Consider the following 26,107-nt stretch of genomic DNA (forward strand, 5'->3'; position numbering starts at 1 on the left):
GAAAGGGGCAAACACCAGCCAGCTCAAGGGAGGCGGAGGGGCCGGAAGCACTGGACGCCGAGCGCCAGCCACCCGCCAAGAGCTGCGCTCCTGGGCGCCGTGCTGGATAGGGGACAGTTACTGAGGGCTGGTGAGCCCACTTAACGGATTACCGCGAAAAAGCAAGGTGAGGTTGTGTGCGTGCCCGTGTGTGCTTGTGTGTGTGTGTGACACACAGAGACACATACATGGAGATGTAGGAGCAAGAAGCGCACTCTGGCACCTGTGTGCATCAGCGCTGGTGACAGTGCGCCCATCCGCGCGACCGAGCGCAGGTTCGGGTGCAGGATTCTCCGCCCGGTGCTCGCTAGGGGTGAGTGTGGTGGAAATGAACGACAGCAGGTGTCCTGGCGTGAGTAGGGGGAGCTATCGTGTGAGCTGGAACGGACTGGTCTGGATAGCCCCTGCCCGTGTGCGCCTGGCGTGTGCCTTGCAGCCCTGTCCTGGTGGTAGCTGAGATGCGGGGAACAAGTTATCTCCTAGCCACCCGCAAAAGAGCCTTGGCGCAAGAGAGCGAGGCCAGCGGGGCTCGGGTGCCACCCTGGGGCTCCTGAGGACGCATTAGAGATCCCGAGATTTGAGCTCGGGAGGGGCAGGCGATTGGAGCACTCAGCGGAGGAAAGGGGATTCTCTCCTCTTTTTCTTCGCTGGCTGGGGAAGTGGACCCGTACTTGTAGGGGGTCCAGCCCAGGCCCTCAGGCAGAGACTGAAGAGAGCTAACGCTGGCATGGCCAAATCCCCAAGCCACTGTCAGGACTCCCAGCTGTCCCTGGCACTATAGCCCACCTCTGGGTTTAAAGGCTGGACAAATTGGTACTCAGTCTTCGCTGCCCTTTTGTCTCCCTAGAAATGTTAGGGAATCCTGTAGGCAACCATTGCTCTGGAGGGTCAGCGACTTGATCAGCGGAGGTTTTTTTTTTTTTTTTTCCTCCAGGATCCTGGGACTCACCTCCTGAGGCCCAACCCTTTTGGTCAGCGCCCCAGGGCTTCTCCTTTGGTGCTCTAGCACTAGATGCTGGGCTGTTGTCTCTCTGCCACTGAGGTTAGCAGGCTCCGGGGGAGGTGGGAGTGACGACTAAAGGGGGCTGGGGGATGCCACAAAGATGGGCAGAGTGGGTTTTAGGATCACCACTGCAGCCAGGTCCCCATCACAAGTCTCATTTCTGGAGGTGGAATGGGCAGCCCCCCTGGACAGACGCCAGAGGCCAGTCTCACCCTCCTCTCCAACTGCTGGGTCTCAGAGGAAACCAACAACAGGGCATTTCCAGTATCTAAAAACTCTTAGGCTGGAAAAATAAAGCAGATAATCAAACTTCCTTGTATTTAATTTTAACCAAAATCCAACAGGTATTGGTGGATTGGCATTTGGAATCCACTTTTCGTGGGACAACCATGAAGCAGAAGTCACTCAGATTTCTTTGTTAAAAACATTTGCCATGATTTAAGCCATTTCTTCCCAGGAGCGTCTTCCTGGCTCCAGCCTACCATGTCCCTCACCTTCATCAAGGCTCCAACCCCATCTTCAGCTACCTTTCAAAAGTGGCTACCTTTCAAAATAGGCTTTCTCAAACTATTTCAGGGGAGGGGAACTGACCCCGGTGCAGAGGAAAGGAAGGAGTTAGGGCTAGAGGGTGGCATGAGAGGCTCCCTCTCCCCTCCTGCACCAGCAACATCTCAAAAGCTCTAGAAAGAGCTTCTTGTAGCCCCCAGGGTCTTTGGTCTTACCCTGGCATTGGAGGATGACCATTCATGGTACCCAGATGCCACCCTGGCAGGACTGATGGTTAATGTACACTCCCACTGTGGGTAATTCAGATAAGATTCTGGGTCTGTAGAATTGAGTAACTGAGGAGATGGTTGGAAACGATAGTGCAAACAATCCAAGTAAATGCAGAGATACTAAAACAGTTTCTTTATAGCTTCTGGGTTTAAGAACCGCCAGCTGGCATTTTTACCCCATGTAGACATGAAATCCTGGGTCCCCAAAATTCTGTGCAAAAAAGATTAGCCACGAAGGCCATACCTCACTCCATGGACAGTGTGTGATTGAGGAAATTAGCATAGAAAAAATAAGAAAGGCGCCTGGCAGTACAGAATGAATCAGAAGTGGGCAAGGACCCTCAAGTACTGGTTGCTGGTGACATCTCCTTTAAGGTCTCTGCAGTCTCTCTGGGCACTCACCTATCTATCTTCAGGCACCAGGAAAAGCACCCTACTTAGAGGAAACATGCTCGCCTAGTGGGGCCAAGTGGTGCTGGGCATACCACCCCTGGCCATCTCGCTTCTTTTTGGAGTCACCTCCTGCCCTGTTCTATTGCTTCCCTCTTCATCTACTCAAGATCCCGGCTCCAAAATTGTCTTATGAAGTCGCCTCTGATCCTCCAGGGAAGGAAGGCATTCCTAGGTCCCTTGTTCCTAGCTCCAAGCAGTTCACACCCTGTGTCAACCGGCTTCATTGCGTCTCCTGATAAATGATCACCTCCCAGAGGGCACCTGCCCTGTCTTTGTACCCAGCAGCCAGTGATGTTTTTTGAACAACTGTAGATAAGTCATTTCATTATGGGATCACATATTGTTCTATACCCTAAGCCAAGCCAGTAGTGCTAGAGTTATTTTTCTCAGCATGGAGGTAGTAATGCAGGAGTCAGTTGCTTCAAACCCGAACCCAATTACCAGCCCCTCATTTGCCAGCCCACTGAGCAGCAGATGTGATGCTATAGAAAGCGTGGAAGTCTTGGGGTCAGGAGGCCTGTGTTCAAATCCCAGCACTACCAATTATAAAAGCTAGTCGCTTCAACTCCCTAAGCCTCAGTTTCCACATCTTTAAAACAGGGACAATTATCCCCACCTCCGGCCATGGCTGGGAAGATGAAGGGGATGTGGGTGTGAATGAACCACCTCGGAGCTTGTGATTTTCTGTTCACATCAATGAAGAGACTGTATCTCTCAGCCCTCGCCTGGCTCCCATTTTTGTCCTCCATCAGGGGACTGCAGTTGAAATCTGTGTGTTGTTAGAACTCTGGAGTGGCACCCAGTTCAGGGACATTAGGGAAGTATTTTCTGCTACACAAGAGAGTCAAGCATTTGGGGTCAGAGAAACAGAAATGGAAAAAGAAAAACTGAAGCACACATTTAAAAACAAAATGAAAGCAAGCCAGACTTTTATTTTTAATATTGAAGACTATAAATTGATTCACTGTGTGGGCAGGATTCAATAAATTAGACATAATGAGATGGTGGGGGGGGCGGGATAACACTTCTGAGGTTCCCGTCATGAGACCCACATGATGCCAAGGCTCTGCGTGCCCTCCCTCATGACTCGCATGTTAAGCAACCCAGTGGAGCCCAGCAGGGGATGGCTGGGCATGAGGTCCCATGGGCTCCACAGGGGAGCCAAAGTCTGGGGGTTCCCACCACGGGGTTGGTTTCAGAAGAGAGAGAGTCCCACACGGCCGGCAGTCCACAGGGACTCCCTCAAGGGAAAGGGCTCTAGATGCCAGTGCCAGGCCCCTCTGAGCTCGGGGGCTAGAACTCTCTGCCTTCTTGTAGCTGCACAGTCAACTCCTTAGAGGTCAAAGTATGGCAGGGAGGAAGCCACAGCACCCCCTAGAAGTGCGTCATCAAAGATGACGGCTTAGCCCTGCCCTTCCCCCACTATTGGGAAAAACCTCAAGGTCTGAGCAGGGCTGGTGGCTGTGACACTGGCACAGAAAGATAACACCTTTTCCCATTTAAGAGTACATCTAAGAGGATAAGCCAGAAATGTGGAAAGCTGGCCAGGGTTTCAACAGCTGATGACTGACTGCTGGGCCCATCTTGTTTCCTTCCAGATGTCACCGTGGACCCTTGGCCTCCAGGGCCCACTGAGTGGGGAGTAAGATCGGGGGCAGGTTGGTTCTTGGCTTAGACTGAAAAGCAGCCATGGAGACGGTGTACGAGCAACTCAATGAGAGCCAGGCATGGCCGCCCTCCCCCTTTGACCTCAATGGCTCTGCGACGGCAGCGAACAACTCCAACAAGACAGAGCCATACTACGACATGACCAGCAATGCGGTCCTCACATTCATATACTTCGTGGTCTGCATCATCGGTCTCTGTGGCAACACTCTTGTCATTTACGTCATCCTCCGCTACGCTAAGATGAAGACCATCACCAACATCTACATCCTCAACCTGGCCATCGCCGATGAGCTCTTCATGCTGGGGCTGCCCTTCCTGGCCATGCAGGTGGCGCTGGTCCACTGGCCCTTTGGCAAGGCCATCTGCCGGGTGGTCATGACTGTGGACGGCATCAACCAGTTCACCAGCATCTTCTGCTTGACGGTCATGAGCATCGACCGTTACCTGGCTGTGGTCCACCCCATCAAGTCGGCCAAGTGGAGGAGACCCCGGACAGCCAAGATGATCAACGTGGCTGTGTGGGGGGTCTCTCTGCTGGTCATCTTGCCTATCATGATCTATGCTGGGCTTCGGAGCAACCAGTGGGGGAAAAGCAGCTGCACCATCAACTGGCCAGGTGAATCTGGGGCGTGGTACACGGGGTTCATCATCTATGCGTTCATCCTGGGGTTCCTGGTCCCCCTCACCATCATTTGTCTCTGCTACCTGTTCATTATCATCAAGGTGAAGTCCTCTGGCATCCGAGTAGGTTCCTCTAAGAGGAAAAAGTCCGAGAAGAAGGTCACCCGAATGGTCTCCATAGTGGTGGCCGTCTTCATTTTCTGCTGGCTCCCCTTCTACATATTCAACGTGTCCTCCGTGACCGTGGCCATCGACCCCACCCCGGCCCTCAAAGGCATGTTTGACTTTGTGGTGGTCCTCACCTACGCCAACAGCTGTGCCAACCCTATCCTCTATGCTTTCCTGTCTGACAACTTCAAGAAGAGCTTCCAGAACGTCCTCTGCTTGGTCAAGGTGAGTGGCACAGATGACGGGGAACGGAGCGACAGCAAGCAGGACAAATCCCGGCTGAATGAGACCACGGAGACCCAGAGGACCCTCCTCAACGGAGACCTCCAAACCAGTATCTAAACTGCCTGGCCAAACAAAATCCAAAACAAAACAAGCAAGCTCCACCAACGGGCAAAGGACTCCCTTCTCACCTGCTTTTCCCTCCTCCCACCCGCACACCTGGCTTCTAGGATAGAGGTCCGATGGGCCTGAGCCCAAGTCACAGCACAGCGAATGAATGGGCTTGTCTGGTAGATAACTAATACGTTGATTACCTCCCCCTTTAAGTGAACACTCAAGTGCAGGCAGACAATTCAAAGTCTGGAGACCTATGACCTTGAGAGATGCTCAAGTTCAACAAAAAGAGAAAAAAAAAACACCCTATGTGCGTGTCTGTGGACTTCCAGCCTGCTGTGTAAAGTGTGTTCTTATATTTATCCTTGTATATTCCTGCTGAGTGTTTGTACAGTCATCGCTTTACACTCCTTGTGTTCAGTACAAGAGCAGCAAACTGAAGCGTGCAGAGTGCCCAGGACATGAGCCACGGTGTGGAACCCTAAGAAATGGACTTAGCGGGAAGCCAACAAGCTTTACGTGTCAGGGATGGCTCTCCCCGGGCCTTTCCCAGCCCAGGACAAACCTGAGCGCTCTGTTCCTGTGGGTCATGTGCTCTCGTACAATATTGTGAAAGTGAGATATTTTTGTATTCTTTCTCTTAAGAGGGCCCCCCCTGTTACCTAAGCTTCCAGTCTCCCCAAACCTGCCTCTTCCCCTGGGTGTCTTCTGCATTGATTTCAAGCAGCTAGGTCAAACTCAGGAGGGGGAAGGGAGAAGACAGCCGAAGACCCAGGATATAAATTGTGAGTTTCCTGTTCTCAGATACAATCAGTTATTCATTTACCCGAAAGGATCGAAATGGTGGTGGTCATCAATCATCGGTTTATCAACACAAAGCCTGCTTTATCATAAGATCGGGCTTTTCTTCTTCTCAATTTGCTTTATTCTTTATTAGGGATCCACAGAGAGGGAAACCACTAGCCTGAAAGGCAAAAATTGGACTAGGGGAAATGATTTTATTTCCCCAACATAAAAATAAATAAATAAGAATGAAGCAAAATTATACTTTCATTAGAAACCATGAAACTGCCTTCTTTTTTTTTTTTTTAATGCCAGACATGGCTTCCTAATGAAAGAAAATGGAAATGTAATTCAACAAGTCCTCAAAGCATTTTTTAAGGACTTTCCACAAGGCTGGGCATTAACAAAAATCACAATGTATACTAGAGATGTGAGGACATTGTTCATAAAACACACACACAGCCAGCATGGTGGTGCTTGCTATAATCCCAGTGACTCAGAAGGCTGAGGCAGGAGGATTGCAGGTTTGAGGCCAGCCTCAGCAACTTATTGAGACCCTATCTCAAAATAGAAAATAAAGGGGGCAGGGGATGTGGCTCAGTGATTGAGCACCCCTGGGTTCAATCCCTGGTACCAAAACACACACACACACACACACACACACACACACACACACAGCTAAACTCTATGTGTAGGGGTATGTTGGAGGAGCCCTGGCCCTCACAGGCACTGCCCTGATACCTTTTTCCCCACTCTGTGTGTAACTGTCAGATCGTTACTGCTCTGGACCCTCTGAGCTTCCCCAGGGGCTGCTGTAGACAGGCATTTCACACCATCAGGGGTTTTTATTCCCCAAATTGTAGCTGGGCCTATGTACAAGTGATCAGAAGAAACAGTCCTCCTCCCATTGACTGGGCACTGTCCCCAGAATATGAAGAAATATACACTCAGGTGTTTGCAAGATGCCACCATGTCTGGCTTTTATAGGAAAGCATCACTCTTAACGTCTTGTATAGATTTTACCATATTTAAAAAAAAGCTTTCCTCTCCTGGCTCCCTGATAGGGCTGGCAGCCCCGCTGTGACTCTCCTGGATGGCTGGCTGACTTTATTCTATGTCCTTCGCACCACCTCGTTCCCAAAAGTACTTGTCGTGGCTTAGAAAAATATGTTCGATAAGAGTTATGATCAACAAATGAATTTGTGCAAAAATAAAAAAGAGGTGCAATTATAAACTAAGGTTACTAAGAAAGTCGTTGCAAAAAAAAACGCCGACGCAGTGAAATCCCACACCCTTGCTAAAGGCAAAGCTCACTGCCAGTCCAGCTCAGGGCTGGCTTCCTGGCAACACACTTAATGGAGAATGACATTTTTTTTTAATAAAAATAAGCAGAGGTTTGGAAGGAAACACTATAAACACAATTTTACCATTATTTTATGTCTTTGAATAAATGCTGGTTGTTGTTTTTTTTTTAACTTACGGAAATGATGCCAAGGGAGCAAGAATTGGTAGAAATCGTTTTGAAGAAAAGAGTAATTCCATAGTATCCATGTCTGTGCAAACAGAGAAACCCCAGGAGGCAGGGTCCAAAGCAGCCACCGCAAACAACCTCAAAATGAAAGGCACATCCAGTCCCTGGGGGCGCTCATCAACAGGAGGGTCATCCAAAAGCAAAAGGAAGGGGTCTATAAGACCCATGCTCTAATTTCACCCCAATATATGCAATAATTTCAGGTCCCACTACACAGAAATGTGTTCTCCACTTTTCAAAAGACCTCTTTCAAGGATGACTTGCTCTCAGATTTTCTCTTATCCAGAAGAAGAAATAAACCTTTTCATGTAACCGTTAACCTTAATTTTAATTAAAAAATGTAATTTTAGCCTCAAATGAAAATAAACCTGCTGGATATACTGAGAGGGAATAAGAAATAACGCAGCCCACCAATTGTGGAGTGTCTGATGGCTGAGTTGTGCTAGTCACTCCTTACCTTCCTCTAGCATGGGCAGTTAAGCGCTGCCTAAACCCAGTGGACTCAGAAGGACACGCTGACCCTGGGGCCTGGGCTGAACGATGTTGACTTGCGTTTCAGTAACAGGGAGGTGGGTGACAGTGGATATGGAGTTGGAACGTGGGCTTAGACAGTGGATGGTGCATGCAGGCAGAGAGGAAAACGGGGGCTGGCGGATGGGACTTCCAGAGCTGGCGGTGACCTCAAGTCCATCTGCTTATACCAATCTGACCTCCTCTTCTTGATGGAGTATGAGCTCTGCTTGCTGAAGCCCTCAGCCCCAGCTGTCCCCATGAGAGCACAGTGCTGGGGAAGCACGCAGCCTGGTGGCTGGGCTGGAGAGGAAGCCAAGGGCTGCCTGGACACGGGGAGTTACAGCAGCAGGACAACAGGAACTTTGTCCTTGTTGAAGACAGGGGGCAAGAGAATCATCAAAAGGTTGGTGGAAAGCCTGGTTTGTGTATCTGAAGTGTGTGTCCTTACAGGACCACAATAGCTGCAGCCAGGCTCTGTGGCCACGCCTGTCATCCCAGAGACCCAGGAGGCTGAGGCAGGAGGATCAGAGGTTCAAGGCCAGCCTCAGAAACTTAGTCAGACCCTATCTCAAAAAATAAATAAATAAAGGGCTGGAGATGTAGCTCACTGGTAAAGTACCCAGTACTACCAAAGAATAATATATATATATCTGTCTCNAGCATTATAAGTAATGACTTACAATCAATCATTTGTCTCATCCACATTTTTGCTAGATTCAAAAACATGGGATTTACCATCACACATTCTATCAAAGCAAACCTTTACCTAAGTGCTTGTTTGGCTTATAACGTGAGAATCTCTGGGAACCTCCTCATTGGCAGAGTTTCTCTCTCTTTTTTTTTTTTTTTTTCCCAGCAGCTCATCTAGAAAGTAGGGGATTGTATTCCACTCAAAACTGGAAACTTTTGTAGCTCTCAGTTACCTGATTCAGGTAATTCGCACCACCTCATTCCCAAAGTACTTTCCGAGTGATACGCTCCCTCGTGGCTTGGAACCGTTGTGCTGTCATGCCTGTTCTTACTTTTTCTTTCTTTTAAATTAACAGACTATTTCTAGAACCATTTTAGGATTTAGAAAAGGTGGACAGAAAGTACAGAGAGTTCAACGAATGACCTTCAACTCACATCTCAAGGACAAGCTTTTACCCCCAGCCCCCAAGGCCACTCTCAAGCCTGGCCATCCCACAGCCATGTGGCTTCCTCCTCAGCAGCCACAGAGCACTGCACACCATCCAGCTGCTCCCCTGTGGATGTCTTGGGCCATGTGTATCTGGATTGTGCTTAAAAACAGAGCTAAATATTAACCCAGACCTAACCCTGCCGACTAGAAGCATTATTGATTCTCCTAAGATCAGAAGTGAGTGTGATATCATTAAAATGCAATGCTGTACCTGGGTCACCGGCCAGCGAACACCTGCCTCCTGTTCACAGAGATTTTAAGCATGAGAGAGCCTAGGGTACGGGCTCAGCTTCTGGGGGGTGGAGCCCAAGAAGACAGGCTCCCTGAACCATCTCTCCCTTTCCCTGTGTCACTCAGGGGACAGCCCAGGGGAAGAAAGGACCTCTTGGCTTGGATACTGCCACCTAGTGGGGTGGGGGATTTGCTTCTGTTCCCATGGCTGCCAGGACTGGAAACAAACAAATGTCCTGGTTAGAGATCAACTGCCCTGACCCTTAGGAAAGCCCGGTAGGGAATGGGATGCAAGGCCCACTTACAGAGAAACCTGAAATGCCATCCCACAGCCATGGCCACCCCAATTATTTGGTGACAGGCACCTCCAAATTGTTTAAGCAGCAAATAAGGTCCCTTTGTGGTGGAGGTCACCAAAGGGAGAAAGGGAAGCCCAGGTGAGCCTAGCCCTGGAGACTGCCAGTTTTACCAAATAAGACTGCCTTAGCACGGGACGCTGCTCCTTACAAAGAACAGATTGCAAAGTGGCCACTACGGAGCCCTGGGGGGAACTGCTGGTCTCACGGGGCCACACACCAGGTGCCACAGGACACATTGTGCCATTCCTGGGCAGCTCTTCCCCTGCTTCAGAGGCAGCCCCAGGTCAGAGATGTCCATTGCTGAGCGAGCTGACACTGTCCCAAAGAGTATGATGTTCTAACAAGAAACCAAGATCGTCCTCGCTCAACATGACCAAGGCTTGACACTGACCAGCATCCCCTTCTCAGGAGACAGGGACAGTGCTCTCAGCCTCTCAGATCCTCCTCTGTGCTCCCTAGCACATGCACACGCACACACGCACACACACATACACACACTCACACACACTCAAGCATGACAGCATGCACTGGCACCATGACAGAGCACAGGTATGGGATGCATGTGATGCTCATACATGTGAGGACACACTCTGTGTGTCCAGATGTTGTGTGTGCCCAGATGTGCAAAGCACCTGTGTGATACACAGGGGAGGCACATGTGTGGCAGACATGGACACACAATACACATTTTATATCACTGAGGCCAGACCTTCAAAGCAGAGATTCTCAACGGCTTTCAACAGGAAAGAACTGCAGTTTCACTAGCTCATTTGAAGTCAGTCATTTTTTTCCTAAAATGATGCCACAATGAGGAAAGGGACATCGTGCCAATATTTTACCCAGAGGACTCCATGCCAGACCACACGCTTTGGTGACAGGTCACCTCGATTAAAAAAAAAAAAAGTTGGCAAAAAGGGTATAAATGGTTGACTACAATCATCCCCACTATTCGACCGGCTCAAAACACATGCACTGTTGATGGCCATGTTTTTGCAGAAAATCACTGGAAATCACTTTTGAATTGATCCTCACCAAGAACAGCATCTTAAACAGACCCTCCCCAAGCCACTCCCAAGCCTCTTCATAGGCTGAACACCAAGGGGAAGCTGGGATTCAGAGCCACCAAGGAGAGAGCAACAGTTCTCTTCCCTGACCCCCAGGACACCTCCACAAGAGTCGCCCAAAAGAAGTTCTCTCTCTCTGGGCTGGGTTGTGGCTCAGTGGCGGAGCACTTGCCTAGCATGTGTGAGGCACTGGGTTCGATTCTCAGCACCACATATAAATAAATAAAGGTCAATCAACAACTAAAATAATTTTCTTTAAATTAAAAAAAAAAAAGTCCTTCCTGCCCAGTGTCCCAGGCAGCTGCGTCCAGGGCTGGATTAACAACCTGGGCTCATCCTGTGAGCTTTCTAAGTACTGGCCACTGCATGCTGGGGAAGAGGGCACTGGCACGTCCTTCTCAGAGGCACAGAAGTCTCATCTCCAGGGTTTGTTCTCAAGATTAATTAAGTTAGCCATGCTCCTGCCGCACTGCCAAGCTGGCACGCTGGGCACCGAGGAGCGCGGGTGTGGCCTCCACGGAGACGATGTACTTTTAGCTTGGCTTCAGCTCAAACACTTTTTGGCAGATTGAAACAACTGCCCAAATCTCCCTCCCAAACTCCCCAGTGGGTGGCTCTGCAGGCTTCCCATCCCCAGGGGAAGTCTCTCCTCTGCGCCTTCCCTGTCTCTCGGCTCAGAGGGCTTGTCAGCTCCAAGGCGGCAGAACATCCATCCCGAGCCTCTCCGTGCAGGGCCTCTGGGAGGGGCTGTCTGCACGGCCAGAGAGGTCCATTCTTTCTCGGCCTTCAATGGAACATCTCTAGGTCCAGCTGAGCAGACACAGAATCTAGTTTGCTACCAGCAACATGGCTCTGGGCTCCCCGTCAGACATGGAAATAGATAGTCACAGGGTTGGGATTTGCAGGGCTTCCTTGCTGCCTCTGGAACCAATAAAGTAAATCTTAATTGCTGGAGAAGAACCCAGGAGAGGCAGGGATGCGGCAGGTCACTTCCCAGGACAACCTGGCCTCACTGGAAGGGTTCCAAGGAAGCTGGGCCTGGCAATCCCAGCCATGCCAGCCACTTGGGAGGCTGAAGGCAAAAGGATCACTCGAGCCCCAGGGTTCAAGGCCAGTTGGGGCAACATAGTTCCTCCCTCAAAATATAAAAGAAGTGTCCACGTCACCAGAGGTCCAGGTACTCTCGGTGAGGTCAAGATCGAAGGTGGGCTGCCTTGGAGCTGGGAGTCTCACACTTTATAAATTTAGAGTTCATTTCCTATATCTTCTACCAAACTTTAAAAATAGTGTTCTCTAACACTTTATGTTTAAATTTTTAAAATAACTTCCTTTTTTGAATATTCCGTGATACCCCTTTAAAACTGCATTTTCATACAATGAGGCAGGGAACCAATTTCGAGGGGGAGACTCGGCAGAGGCTCTGAATCCCACATGGCCATGAGCAAGGTTCACGCTCTTTCTCCACAGCTACCTCCTCCCATGCCCTCGGACAGAAGCAGTTTAATCCATAGTTAAGCAGGAGAAAAAAGACGCTTCATTAGAACAACCAGCTAATGAGCACTGGTTTCCCATCTGTTCCAACTTGGAGGAGATGGGTCAGCCCAGCCAGCTGGTGGAGACCCGCCAGCAGCCGCCAAGCTCACTCTCTCTGGTTGCCAGCCAAAAAGAGCGGACAACTCGCCTGCGCAGAGTAATGCGAGCCTTCCCCAGGAAAAGTCCCTGTGTTCCCAACATCCTGAGGACGTCTCATCAGTAAAGATCAGCACTCAAGTGTGTGGAGCTGACTTGGAACGCGCCGAAAGCTAGCTGAGCCGGCTGGGCGTGCTCCTCGTCCTCTTCCTCCTCATCTCCCAGCTCATCTTTCCGTCACTCTCTGGAGGCCACTCACAACAAACAGCAGAAGATTTTCACAAACAGATCAGTCACCGCCAGAGACTGAGGATGCTTTCTACACCAGCTCTTGTGCTGCTCAAGCCCACTCTGGGTCTCCTGAGTGACACTGACATGGCCACGTGCCCCGTTTTCTTTCCTGAAGGTGGTGGAGATCAGGGAGGCAAGGCCTTGGGCTCCTTGCCAACCTTGTGTGTGAAAGCTGAACGGAGTTTGCTTCTGCTCCCGTGCACGGTGGATGGGATTCCTCCTGGGTCATCCAGGGAAAGCCTTTGGCAGCCCTGCCTGCAAACCGGAGTCAACCCTGCTGGTTTCAGATCCGAGGAACAGGTGTCCACTTAGCCATTGCTAGATTCTTGCATTCTTATGGTATTCTGAGTGAGTTTATTCTTGCTAACGTGCAATCCTGCGTGGCCAGTATTTAGAGGGAATAGATAAACTGCTTTTGCTTTCTAACAAGGCTTTGCGATTGTGTTTTTCTACTAGAGAAGTTTATCTCCACATTTGCTATTAAAATTGAGTGTTGCCATCTTAACACTAAATAACAAGAGGCAAGTACTTCTTTTTTGTGTCTTTTTTTTAAAAAAAAAATTGCCAAGTGTACTGTTTTATAAAGCACTTTCTGATGGAGTTGTATTCTCACTGGAAGGGGCTCACACTGAAGTCTGCTCAGTAGGCCTGCGGTGTGAACTCACCTCTGTCCCCACCCACCTGAGAAGCATCCCACGTGCTCAGGGAAATGCCCGGAGTCTCGTGGGACAGTCACTTTCCAGTTTCTCCAAGAGCCTCAATTACAGATGGAATCTAGAATTTTACAATTTGTTTTAGAAATCTCAGTCCAGTGATGAGACTTCAAAATGTTGTCCCGATTTTGCCAACTTGACAGCAATCATTTGGGAACAAAAAGAAATGAAAAAGCCGGAGGACACAGGCTCCTGCAGGGGCTCCCGCTGCCACGGGCTGCCCTACCACGGCCCTATCAGGTCTCTCCCAGATTCTGCAACCTCCCTGCAGAAGGCTTGAGGATCAGCCCGGCTCAATCGTCATGAAGGAGGTGACGGAAGAGTTGGCCCAGGAGTGCCATAAAGTGACACCAGGTGTTGGTGACAGCAAAACTAACCACAGAGAAATGCCAAGCGTTTAGAAATCAGATCCAAGAAAGCACCTTTCCTTATCTTCTCATTTTCCTTTCACCCAAATCCAAAACACAACCAAATACGGTTGCTTAAAATACTCTCTAATCCTGGGGCACAGTGACACACACCTGGAATCCCAGCTATGCAGGAAGCTGAGACAGAAGGGTCGTAAGTTTGAAGCCAGCCTGGGCAACGTGGCAAGACCCCATCTGAAAACACACATATATGTGTAGAGAGAGAGTCAGTCAGAAAAGGAAAGCTCCCAACTGGCTGTCCTCTCTTCACCGGGCCCTATTCCAAGTCCTTGATATGCAACATCTCTTTCAGTTCCTGTAAGTGCCCCGTGGGGCAGGTTGCCTCCACAGACAGGCCTTGTACTTCACGGAACTTTGTCAAGGTTGGATGAAAGAAAAATATTTAAAAGAATTGGTCAATCATCAGTAAGCAGAGACCAATAAATACTAGGTTCCTTGCTTTTTTTAATCAATTTTTTTTTTTGTTTTTTTTTTTAGANCCCATAATCGTCCTTCTCTCATTCAGAAATTACAGGGTAAGGTGTAGTGTAGCTATTTACAGGTTTGCTGTTAGCATACCAATAAATTACTACATTATCATGCATGCACTCACAAACTGCGAGTGTCTAGTATGTGCCGGAGACTGTTCTAGAAGCTGGGAACTCAGTGAAACTAAAGATAGACCATATGTTTGCTTCTTGCTATGGGAGAGAAATTCAATTCAAAAAAAAAAATGCACAAATAAAAGATCTTGTAATTTCAACATGGTCACAAATGCTATGACTGAAAATATATGGGCAGTAAAGTGGTGGTTGAGGACACAGGCTCCAGAGTTAGACAGCTGTACTTCAGCTCTGTTACTTCCTCAATCATGGGAGGCAAATTACAAACCCTCCCTGGGCCCCAATTTCCTCCTCAGTAAAGCAGAGATAAGAACTATGAGGGTTTGCGTGTTTGAGGACGGAACTAGGTGGTTCATATTCAGGGTTTATGGTAGTGGCTGATTACTTTAGACTGGGGTAGCCCAGGCAGGCTTCCTGGAGGAGGTGACAGCCATGTGAAGATGTGGCAGAAGAAACAGCATACCTGAAGGCCTGGGAAGCAATGAGCCAAGCCTTGTGTTATGGGACTGAAAAGAAGACTAGGGAGGCTGGAGCTGAGGGAGGGCGGAGGATGGGGGTGAGAAGAGGGAAGGCCTGGGCCTGTGATGGTCTTTGACAGCAGTTTGCCCAAGGCCAAGAGGGAGGGGCAGCTGCTGGAGGTTTTATGCAGAGGCTGCACAGATCTGGTTTCCACTGTTAGAAGATTCAGAGCAGAAGAGTGGGGGAGAGCAGAAGCGGGGAATCAGAAGGTAACTGCAGTGGTTCTGATGAGAATGGGAGGTCTGAGCCACAATGGCAACAGTGGGGACAGAAAGAATAAGGGCCAGCAGATGATGGTCCACAGGCCAACACTGGCCTCCGGCTTGTTTTCGTCCCAGCCCTGCCCATGGCTCACATACTGTCCCCTGCCGCTCTTCCACTACAACGGCCTTCATGGAATAGTGGCCACAGTGCCCACGGGGGCTGCATGCCCATTACCATCTGGCTCTTCACAGCTAACGTTCATGGACCTCAGTTCTGGAGGAAGAACCCACAGGTCTGGGCTGGGCGTGGAGGGTGAGAGAAGGTGGGAGAAGGTGAATAACCTGAAGGGTTATTCCTGAGCTTTAGCCAGAACGAGATGGGGTCATTGCTGAGACAGGCCAGCCTGGCCTGCAGGTGTGGGACAGGTAGCAGGAGGGCTCTTACTTTAGACATGTGAAGTCGGAGATGCCTCTTGGACATCCAAGGAGGCAGCGGAGGTACCAGCCAGGGCTGGGGGCTAGAGTGATACCACAGGAGTCCCTCAGAAACAACTGCTCCACCTTTCCGCTTTAGGGCTGTCAGTTTCTCCCTGAGCCACTGCAGCTAACCTGTAAGGCCACAGGAGGGACAAGGTCACCTACCCAGGGATGAGATGAGGTCTTGCTCTGTGGCCCAGGCTGGCTTCTTGACTCCTGGGCTCACGTGCTCCTCCTGCCTCAGCCTCCTGTGGAGCTGGAACTGCAGGCATGTGCCACCACCCCAGCAGGTTCCCCTCACCTTGAATCAGAGCAAAAGAAGACCAGGCATTTCTTGATTCTTAAACAGCTGGCGTTTCCCCAAACTGGCTCATGCTAGCCATAGCCTCCAGTCCCGCCATCAGCAGAAAGTTTACCTGGCGCTCAAAAATCCAGCCACGTGACAAAGGGAGAGCAAGCTGCGGGGACGGAAAGCAAATGCAAGTGTGTGTCTACCTTAGGTGGAACCCTTCTGCTGCACAAAGGGTTTCTTTCTGGCTAGAGAAGCCTGCTCCTCTGCTAAAGCCCACCTGCACCCTGGTCCCCTGCAGGTGGGCCAGGGAAGGCCCCCATCTCCCCACACAGAGCCTCGATGGCCTTAGCACTGAGAAACTGGGTAGCTCATGGCATGTTACAAATCGCTGAGCCGTTTATCCTCCCCCAGTGTGGGACCACGGCTGGCCTGGGCCTGGTGCCAACCAGAAGGAGAGGATGACGGCGTGCATCCCAGGCCTAGGGCCATCTGTGTCACTCGCAGGTCCAGCTGGAAGCAGATGGCACACTCAAGAGAAACCTGTGAACTGAGGGAACCGCTTACAGAGGTGTGGGCAGTGTGAAGCCAGCAGCAAGGGTGGACGGGGGCCTGGAGGCTGGGTAAGAGAGTCCCAGAGCAGAAGTAGAGGGAGTGATGTCACCAGAGCCCAGAGTGGGCCAGAGCTGGGGCAGGGTTACATGCTTCAGCACCTGCCAGAATCACAGTGGACCCTTTGGCCCAAGGCTGAACTCAACTAGAGCCAGCGAGGCAGACTCGGGACACAGAGCAGAAAGGGATAACACGTGGGTGGGGGGCGGGGCACATGGGAGCACACAACACCCCATCATCCCATTGTCTACTGCCCCCATCTCAGAATCCCAGCACTCTTTTATTTAGGGCAGGGGGTAATTGGGGATTGAACCCAGGGGCACTTGACCACTGAGTCACATCCCAGTCCTTTTTTTTTATTCTAGAAACAGGGTCTTGCTAAATTAATTAGTGCCCTGCAAAGTTGCTGAGGCTGGCCTCAAACTTGTGATCCTCTGCCTCAGTCTCCTACATGGCTGGGATTACAGGTGTGTGCCACCGTACACAGCAAGCCCAGCCCTCCTAAAGACGCTGATGCTTTATTAGAATAGCTGGAGCAAAGTTGTTAAAAATTTCACCAAGATACAAGTGCAAGTGAGAGGCCCTTGGGCATTCCCTTGTTATAGGTGATCTAAACCCAAAGGTTCTCAGAAATAACCAGTCACTGCTGGGAGCTGCAAAAGAAATGACAGGCAAGACCTGCAGCCACACACAGCATGCGGGTGGTCACGGTCCCAAGACTCAATTCCACTTCAGGCCTGGACATCACAGAATCCTGTTTCATGTGTCTCTACAAGACTTAAACTCATCTGCACAACTTCTCAAATTTAAAGGTCTAGTAAGAGACTTTGCAAGTCCCCATCCCATACCTAAAGCTTACGAATGACTGACCAGGCTATTCAACACAACTTCATCCACTCGTCGCGTTTCCCCAAAACACTATTTACAAAGGATCCAAACTACAAATTTTCTCATGTCCCAGGATTCAGTCTTTCATCATCCAGATTTGTCCAAGAACATTTGACACTTCTGATTTACCTGATAAACCACAAAACAAAACATAACAAATTCAAACCAAACAAAACAAAATTCACAACTCAGATACAATCGCAGGCAGATCCACGCAGAAGGCAGACATCCAGCTGCTGAAGCGCGGCAGTTTACTCACGGACCTGAATCCTGGTCCGGGTCTTTGAACTGTGGAGGTGCCAAACACGTTCCTAGCTGATGCGTTCAGTGCTGGGGTGTGAACACCAGCATGGAGCGTGGTCCTGCCGATGGCTCACCCCAAGGAAAGGTGGACCCAACTCTGCTGCCTCCCAGCTCTTCCTCCAGTCCTGCTGGGCCCAAGACGAAAATGTCCCACAGACATTTATCATCAAAGGTGATGATTCTCGGGTGGTGGCTGTGGCTGCCAGGGGGAAGCGGCATTTGTCTAGATAAGGCGAGGGCAGCATCACTGGAACAAAGCTGCTCTCTAGAGATCTCTGTCATCAAGTTGAAGCAGGTTGCCGGGGACCCCCTCCCCTGGAATTGACGCTGCACTCAGCATTGATGTCTGGGAGAACAAAGGAGTGTGAACAGACTTGTGGGCTGCCCGCAAACGGCCAGTTAAGGGACAGGAAGGTTCAAATAGACAGGAGTCATTCCTAATTCCATGGGCCACATTCAAAAGACCGATGAAGTCACATAATTGGGGGAGGGAGTGGAGGACTGTGTCAGACAGTAATATGAACAAGTGCAACATTTTTGAAATCAGAGTAAAAGAATCCCATAATCGTCCTTCTCTCATTCAGAAATTACAGGGTAAGGTGTAGTGTAGCTATTTACAGGTTTGCTGTTAGCATACCAATAAATTACTACATTATCATGCATGCACTCACAAACTGCGAGTGTCTAGTATGTGCCGGAGACTGTTCTAGAAGCTGGGAACTCAGTGAAACTAAAGATAGACCATATGTTTGCTTCTTGCTATGGGAGAGAAATTCAATTCAAAAAAAAAAATGCACAAATAAAAGATCTTGTAATTTCAACATGGTCACAAATGCTATGACTGAAAATATATGGGCAGTAAAGTGGTGGTTGAGGACACAGGCTCCAGAGTTAGACAGCTGTACTTCAGCTCTGTTACTTCCTCAATCATGGGAGGCAAATTACAAACCCTCCCTGGGCCCCAATTTCCTCCTCAGTAAAGCAGAGATAAGAACTATGAGGGTTTGCGTGTTTGAGGACGGAACTAGGTGGTTCATATTCAGGGTTTATGGTAGTGGCTGATTACTTTAGACTGGGGTAGCCCAGGCAGGCTTCCTGGAGGAGGTGACAGCCATGTGAAGATGTGGCAGAAGAAACAGCATACCTGAAGGCCTGGGAAGCAATGAGCCAAGCCTTGTGTTATGGGACTGAAAAGAAGACTAGGGAGGCTGGAGCTGAGGGAGGGCGGAGGATGGGGGTGAGAAGAGGGAAGGCCTGGGCCTGTGATGGTCTTTGACAGCAGTTTGCCCAAGGCCAAGAGGGAGGGGCAGCTGCTGGAGGTTTTATGCAGAGGCTGCACAGATCTGGTTTCCACTGTTAGAAGATTCAGAGCAGAAGAGTGGGGGAGAGCAGAAGCGGGGAATCAGAAGGTAACTGCAGTGGTTCTGATGAGAATGGGAGGTCTGAGCCACAATGGCAACAGTGGGGACAGAAAGAATAAGGGCCAGCAGATGATGGTCCACAGGCCAACACTGGCCTCCGGCTTGTTTTCGTCCCAGCCCTGCCCATGGCTCACATACTGTCCCCTGCCGCTCTTCCACTACAACGGCCTTCATGGAATAGTGGCCACAGTGCCCACGGGGGCTGCATGCCCATTACCATCTGGCTCTTCACAGCTAACGTTCATGGACCTCAGTTCTGGAGGAAGAACCCACAGGTCTGGGCTGGGCGTGGAGGGTGAGAGAAGGTGGGAGAAGGTGAATAACCTGAAGGGTTATTCCTGAGCTTTAGCCAGAACGAGATGGGGTCATTGCTGAGACAGGCCAGCCTGGCCTGCAGGTGTGGGACAGGTAGCAGGAGGGCTCTTACTTTAGACATGTGAAGTCGGAGATGCCTCTTGGACATCCAAGGAGGCAGCGGAGGTACCAGCCAGGGCTGGGGGCTAGAGTGATACCACAGGAGTCCCTCAGAAACAACTGCTCCACCTTTCCGCTTTAGGGCTGTCAGTTTCTCCCTGAGCCACTGCAGCTAACCTGTAAGGCCACAGGAGGGACAAGGTCACCTACCCAGGGATGAGATGAGGAGAGGCTGGTGCTAAGGCCAGAGCCCAGGCCCAGCCCACACAGAGGTCAAGCAGAGAAGGAACAGCGGCAAAGAGGTCGCAAAAGTGGTACCTGGAGGAGGAAGGCACAGGTGGCCCATTTGACACAAAACAAATTCAAACCAAACAAAATCTCAGACCTCAGGAGGAGCACACAACCATGAGGGCAGGTCAGCTCTGCTGAACTCTCCAGGAAGGTCCAGAGGTTACTACGAAATTGGCAAGATGGAGAGAGAGGCCTTTCAGTGGACACGGTGGACGCAGTGGTAGTACAGACGACCTAATGAGTGGAAGAGCAGGTGGTGACTTGGAGACAAAAGGGCCAGGACACTTCACCAGGACAAGGAGGGGAGACACACGGACAGTGCAGTGTTTTTGGAACATGGAAGATCCTAGAGAACCATTTTAAGACAATGGGAATGATCTACCTAAGAGGGAGAAGACTGTGTAGGAGGACTTGAGGTCCTAGGGAGGTGGGAAGGGTGAGGGCCCCAGGTCACATGCAGAGCTTGGAGGAGCAGCAGCACTTTGTGTGACAGGAGAGAAGGGAGAAGGTGGGCGCGTGTGTTTGAGTAGGTGGGCAGATTTAGCGGAGGGACCTCGAGGCCATCGCAGCTGAGTCCTGTTTTCTCAATACACGTAAACCAAGTCCACCAGCTGGGTGGGCCGGTGGGAGGGCCAGGCCACACAGAAGGTGAGAAGAAGAAGCCCCTGCTGCGGAATCAGAGCTTCAGTTAACACCCTTGGTTCCCTGCCCCCCAGCACAGAGCTGGGCAACACAGGAGGGACTCAGCTACACACTGGTGAAGGACACAGCATCTGGGGGTGAGCTTGGCCATGGTCCTTGAGTCAGGGTGCTGAGGTGGTGTGAAGCCAGACTCGCAGGCTCCCTCCTCGGGTGCAGCGCCTGCCTGGCTGTTTGTAGAAGGCAGGGTCTCAGGTATCTGCAAACAGTGAAGTCAAATAACCGCCCCTTCTACCACAAATGTCACCTCCAGTAGACACAGGCTGATAAACAGTGCCATAAAGATAAAATGTCAAGACAACTACATTATGCCCTCGATGTCACTGGCATCTCACCAGGCGGAAACACCAAACATCTGAACCCCACAGGGCAGTGGTGCACATCTCCACCTTGGTCCAGCCCATCGCGACTTCCACTGACGGTCCGGCCTTTACTGCACCTCGTTTCCCACCTTCCTCACCCTCCTTCCCGTTAGTGATCACATTCCTTTCCTGTTTTCCTTTGTAACCTTCTCCCTTCCTGAAGTTAGATTTCTTATTTTCATTTTCCTAAGTAATTTTGTGTCTCCCGTGTGTCATCTCTTCTCTGGGTGGCCCAGCCCACTCTCCGCCCCAACTCTACCACAGAACACAGCTCCCTCCATCATCAGAGCCCGGGGACATGCAAACATGCAGCCCCCTTATGTCCAAGAAGCATAGGGTCAAGGGTTAAATGGGTGGGATACGGGTGATAATTGTTTTTAATATTTCAAATATAAAAGCACGTTGTGTTGGAAGACATACCTTTTCCAATGCATCTTTTATGCAGATACTGTGATTATGTCACATATGTGCATGACATTTTGCAAATATGGTCTGAATTATTTGGTACCAGAACCACAGCCTATGGAACCCTTTCTCCAATGATGGACCACACCCTGCACAAAGGAGGAATGTATGGTGCCTACAAAAGCCTGTTACACACCTGTATTTATCAGTGACCCGTCCCTATGACAAACATCTGAGGCCATTAACTTATAGGAGAAATGGTTCATTTTGGCTCAGTTCTGGAGGTTTCAGCCCAGGATCAGTTGAGCCATCACCTTGAGCCCGTGGAGAGCCAGGGCAGCATGTGGCAAGGCAAAGCCATGCACCTCATGGCCATGAAGCAAAGAGGGAGCAAGAAGGGGAGCAGGGGGCCACCTCCAGTGATCTAAAGCTTCCCACCAGATGCCACCTCTTAAAGGCCCAACCACCTCCTGAAGTATCACCCTAGAAACCAAGCCTTTAATACGTGGGCCTTTGGAAGACAGTCGATATTCAAATATGGCAAAACTCTGCTATTTTAAGCATTACTCTGGCTTACTTTCTGTGTTTCTATTAAAAAGCAAGGAGCTGGGCTGGGGATGTGGCTCAAGCGGTAGCGGGCTCGCCTGGCACGTGTGCGGCCCGGGTTCGATCCTCAGCACCACATACAAACAAAGATGTTGTGTCTGCCGAAAACTAGAAAATAAATATTTAAAAAATTATCTCTCTCTCTCTCCTCTCTTTAAAAAAAAAAAAAAAAAACCAAGGAGTATGTCCCCTCGACATTCTGAATGAGATAATACTGACAGTCTGCACTGACAGGCCTAGGAAAAGCAAAAATGCCAGAATGGATCTCCAGTTCTGAAAGAGTTCTCCAGGATGCCCACACTTGGCTACTAGCATGGCCACCCCATATGACAGTTGCCCCCAAGCCCCTAGCCAATCCACTCCAGCTTGAGTCCCCAAATTGCCTGCATGACTAGGGGCCCACTCTCAGGCAGGCAGCAGCCTCGGAACCATCTGAACATTGCTCATAATTGTCTGGGCCATCTGTCTCCTGATATTCTGAAATTTTCTTTGAAGCTAATCGTGCAACAAAGTGGAAAGATCAAGGGCTTCTAGAGTCAGGCTGACTTCGATCTGAAGACAGGCTGGCTGTTGACCTGCTTCTATGACCTCCCACAGGTTACCTGGTCCTGATGAACCCTCGTTTTAACTATACAATGACTGCCACCCTACTTGCACACAGGATTATTGTTATTGTGTTATGTAAGTATTATTGTTATTATTATGTGCAGATGCCCACATGCTCAAAATCATAGTTATAATGAACAGAATGACTAGACTTGATTTTGGGGCCCAGAATGATCTAAACGTAAGCTGCTAAACATCTCATGTTTAATTCTGCAACTAAAGATCTAAGGTAAAAGAAAGGCAGGCTGACATGAAGAATCATTCATTACACACCTGCACTCATCTCTACACCAAAACTAAACTATAGCAATACTTGTGGACCTCCTAACACCTTAAGTAAAAGGACTAGTTCCTCATCTCTGTTCCTCTGTCCCTAGCTCAGGGCTTGGTCCAGCTGATACATATGAGCTCTTTGACTGTTCCCTGATAGTTCTGGCTGATGTGCAGAAGGAAGGGCTGCTCTCAGGATGCAAGGGAAGGGAAAGGAGGCTTCTGGGGCCAGGAGCTAAGAGCACATTTGCTCCAAGCCTCAGAAAAAGAAAGTTCTCGACAGCCTCCACCACTGTTCAGTTCTGCTGGTTGAGGAGCAACAGTGGCATCTTCAGGGCAGTCGGATGAACTTGGCCAGGGAAACCAGAAGACAGGCAGGGAGAGCAAGCCTTGGTTTTAGAACACACTGGCTGGTGAGGACAATCATCTGGCAGCTGGCCTCAGTTCTACATGAAAACTGCAGGTATTCTGCACAAGTTCAAGCCACCTCACACAAAGCCCCAGGCTCCACACTCTGATATCTTGGCATTTCCCCACATGCTGTTGGAAAGACCTCAGAAAATACAGAGCTGGAAGCTCAGGGGCAGGTGTCAGTCTCTAAGGCAAGCTACACACAACAGTTTTGATTTTTAAAGAAATGAAGTTTATCCACAAGACATTGGACAGCTCATGGAAATTCTGGGAATGTTGGGGAACCAGTTAAGGGGACAGGTAGGAACAAAGGGATGTTCTTTGATTTAGAGCCCAATCAAAGCATAGCACAGGATGATTCTGGGGAGGACATCTTTGTGGATACCCACACCTGTCTCCAACATTTGGCACTTGGGAGCTGCTGCTGGGGAGGGGATGCTACAGAGAATACTGTTGAGAGCCACAGCCGAAGGGGCCCCAGCAAACTTCCAGCTGCCGGCTGATGATTGGCTCACAGTGGCCCCAGCAACATCTAGCTGATTGGCTCCTCTGCGGTGATGCTCATTGGGCTGTTTCCCTGCCCTTTCAGACCACGGAGCTGCTCATTGGGGGACTTTTTTGGCTCCGCCCACGTGACCCAGCCAATCGGCCTCAAGAGCAGGAGGATTGTGGGAGGTGGGGAGAAGCTTGTGTGGGAGAGAGAGGCTTGTGGGAAGCCGGTGGTGGCAGTTGAGGCTCTGAGGGTTTTTCCTGAGAGGCTGTTTTGTTTGGCGTGTGTGGTTCTAAAAATAAAGTTAGTTTCTTTTGACAAGTGGCTCCTGATTGTGCCCAGCCAGACTGCGGCATTTGGTGGGCCGCACCGGGAACGACTGAGGGTAAGTGAGAAGGTAAACTGCTCGCCCCTGAGGGCAGGGTGAGAGGATGGGTAGCCATTTTAAGATTCTTCTTTGGTTTTGCTTCACTTTTGTTTTAAGTTGCCTGTCCCTGGAGATGGGTGAGACGGAAGAAAAACCGCTCACGTCTGAGGAACAGATAGGGAGAAAGGACGGATGGGCATTTCAGGAGAATAGAAAGGCTATTATAATGATTTTGTGTTGTTCCATTTTTGTTTCATTCTGTCTCAGCTTTGTTTGGCGTCTTCTTGTTGGGTTGTATTATAGTAGAAATATTCAAGTAAAAGAGAAGGTCTCTCGAGCTAGTCAGACAGAGGAAGAAAGTTTAGAGCAGAAAAAGCCATCAGGGGAGAAGTTACAACAGGAGACTGCTACTAACACCTTTCTATCACCAGAGGGCGTAAGTGTCCAACCAACAGCGCCACCTCCATATGCTGGGAGGCCCCCAACCCCCGTAGTTGATAGATGGGATCCTGAGACAGGACCTCAAAGATCAGCATGCTCTGTATTTGAACAAGCAGGAGGGCAGCGAATTCACCATGTTTTAGATTTCAAAACAGTGAAGCAGCTAAAAGAGGCTGTAACAACCTATGGTCCTCAAGCACCCTTNTGTTGAGAGCCACAGCCGAAGGGGCCCCAGCAAATTCCCAGCTGCCAGCAAACTTCCAGCTGCCCGGCCGATGATTGGCTCACAGCTGCCCCAGCAACATCTAGCTAATTGGCTCCTCTGCTGTGATGCTCATTGGGCTGTTTCCCTGCCCTTTCAGACCACGGAGCTGCTCATTGGAGGACTTTTTTGGCTCCGCCCACGTGACCCAGCCAATCAGCCTCAAGAGCAGAAGGATTGTGGGAGGTGGAGAGAAGCTTGTGTGGGAGAGAGAGGCTTATGGGAAGCCGGTGGTGGCAGTTGAGGCTCTGAGGGTTTTTCCTGAGAGGCTGTTTTGTTTGGCATGTGTGGTTCTAAAAATAAAGTTAGTTTCTTTTGACAAGTGCCTCCTGATTGTGCCCAGCCAGACTGTGGCAGAATACCAGCACCAATCAGCAGAATGAAATTGCCACCCTCCTCCTTGCCTTTGACATCAAAGTCCCAGGCACATTCTTGCACCACAGCCATAAGGAGTTCTGGGAAAAGACCTTGCCAGGCAGACATGAATCCCCTAGTCACAAAAAAGAGATTTGGCAGATGCTGGCCAGCAGAGTAAGGTCATTTGCGCCTCCAGACTGGGATTACAGAAACACAGCCCCACCACCAGAGGGTGTTCTAGGTTTGGGGCAAATTGGGAAAGTAGAAAAGCTTAAGAGCCAAAAAATGTAGACACAAGTGTTGACTTGTCACTTACAAACTATGTGGCTTGGTCAGGTAAATAAACTTCTCTGGGTTTTAGTGATGCAAAGAATAGGAATATTTTTCTATCTATATTGCAGAGCTGATGTGTATATAAAATTAGATGATTCGGAGGACAGGCTTTGAGAACAGTATTGAGTAAGTCCCTTTGCCTCTCAGCCTTGGGTTAACCATCTGTAAGGTGAGAATGCCACTCCCCACGTGGCAGGGGTCCGGTGAGGGACACTAGAATATCACAACCTTATTACTTACTGATTCTTGATGTCTGGGATTTACCTCAAAATAACGGAAGTGGTGGGTGGGAGAGGAAATTGGGAGGGCTGTAGATGCCCTGACCATGAGACAGACACTGTAGTGGGCACCTCTTCTCGTGACCACGAAATCTCCAGGATAAACTCTGGCTTGGGAGAAGGTGACCAACGGCCTCCTGTTCCATCGACCTGGGTCAGCACTAGGGTCCTCACCCCATCCCTCGGCAGGCAGTGCAGTCTTCGGCCCACGGCCCTCCTTCCCTGCGGGGGACTGCGGCGGACACACCTCTGGGGGCTACACACGGAAGGCCAGAAGCCCCCATCACAGGGGCCCGCGGACGCCCGATGGCACCAGGCCGCCCTGCAAGCCTTCTCTGAGGCCGAGCATCCCCACGAGCAGGGGCGGCTCTGCTCTTCCTTGGCTGCCCTGGAGGGGACCGGCCAGGTCGGGCCC

General features: G+C 50.1%; 2 protein-coding genes across 3 annotated transcripts in view; one reads left to right on the forward strand and one right to left on the reverse strand.

Annotated features, from left to right (window-relative positions):
- Slc39a11 (solute carrier family 39 member 11) overlaps window positions 1-26,107 on the reverse strand; it is a 384,139-nt gene that overhangs the window by 356,819 nt on the left and 1,213 nt on the right. The window lies entirely within an intron of this gene.
- Sstr2 (somatostatin receptor 2) lies at window positions 7-9,281 on the forward strand. Of its 2 annotated transcripts, XM_048795676.1 has the most exons (3): window positions 7-166; window positions 974-1,081; window positions 3,870-9,281. In XM_048795676.1, exon 3 carries the CDS (start codon window positions 3,961-3,963, stop codon window positions 5,068-5,070), a length of 1,110 nt encoding a protein of 369 aa, XP_048651633.1. In that variant the 5' UTR covers window positions 7-166; window positions 974-1,081; window positions 3,870-3,960; the 3' UTR covers window positions 5,071-9,281. The 2 variants fall into 2 exon arrangements, with proteins under 2 accessions (XP_048651633.1, XP_015359020.1); XM_015503534.2 differs by lacking the exon at window positions 974-1,081.

This window comes from Marmota marmota, unplaced genomic scaffold, assembly GCF_001458135.2.
Source record: "Marmota marmota marmota unplaced genomic scaffold, marMar, whole genome shotgun sequence".
NCBI lineage: Eukaryota > Metazoa > Chordata > Mammalia > Rodentia > Sciuridae > Marmota > Marmota marmota.

Coding starts and splice junctions, on each gene's coding strand:
- Sstr2 (XM_048795676.1), top strand. CDS start 3,961: ATGGAGACGGTGTACGAGCAACTCAATGAGAGCCAGGCATGGCCGCCC.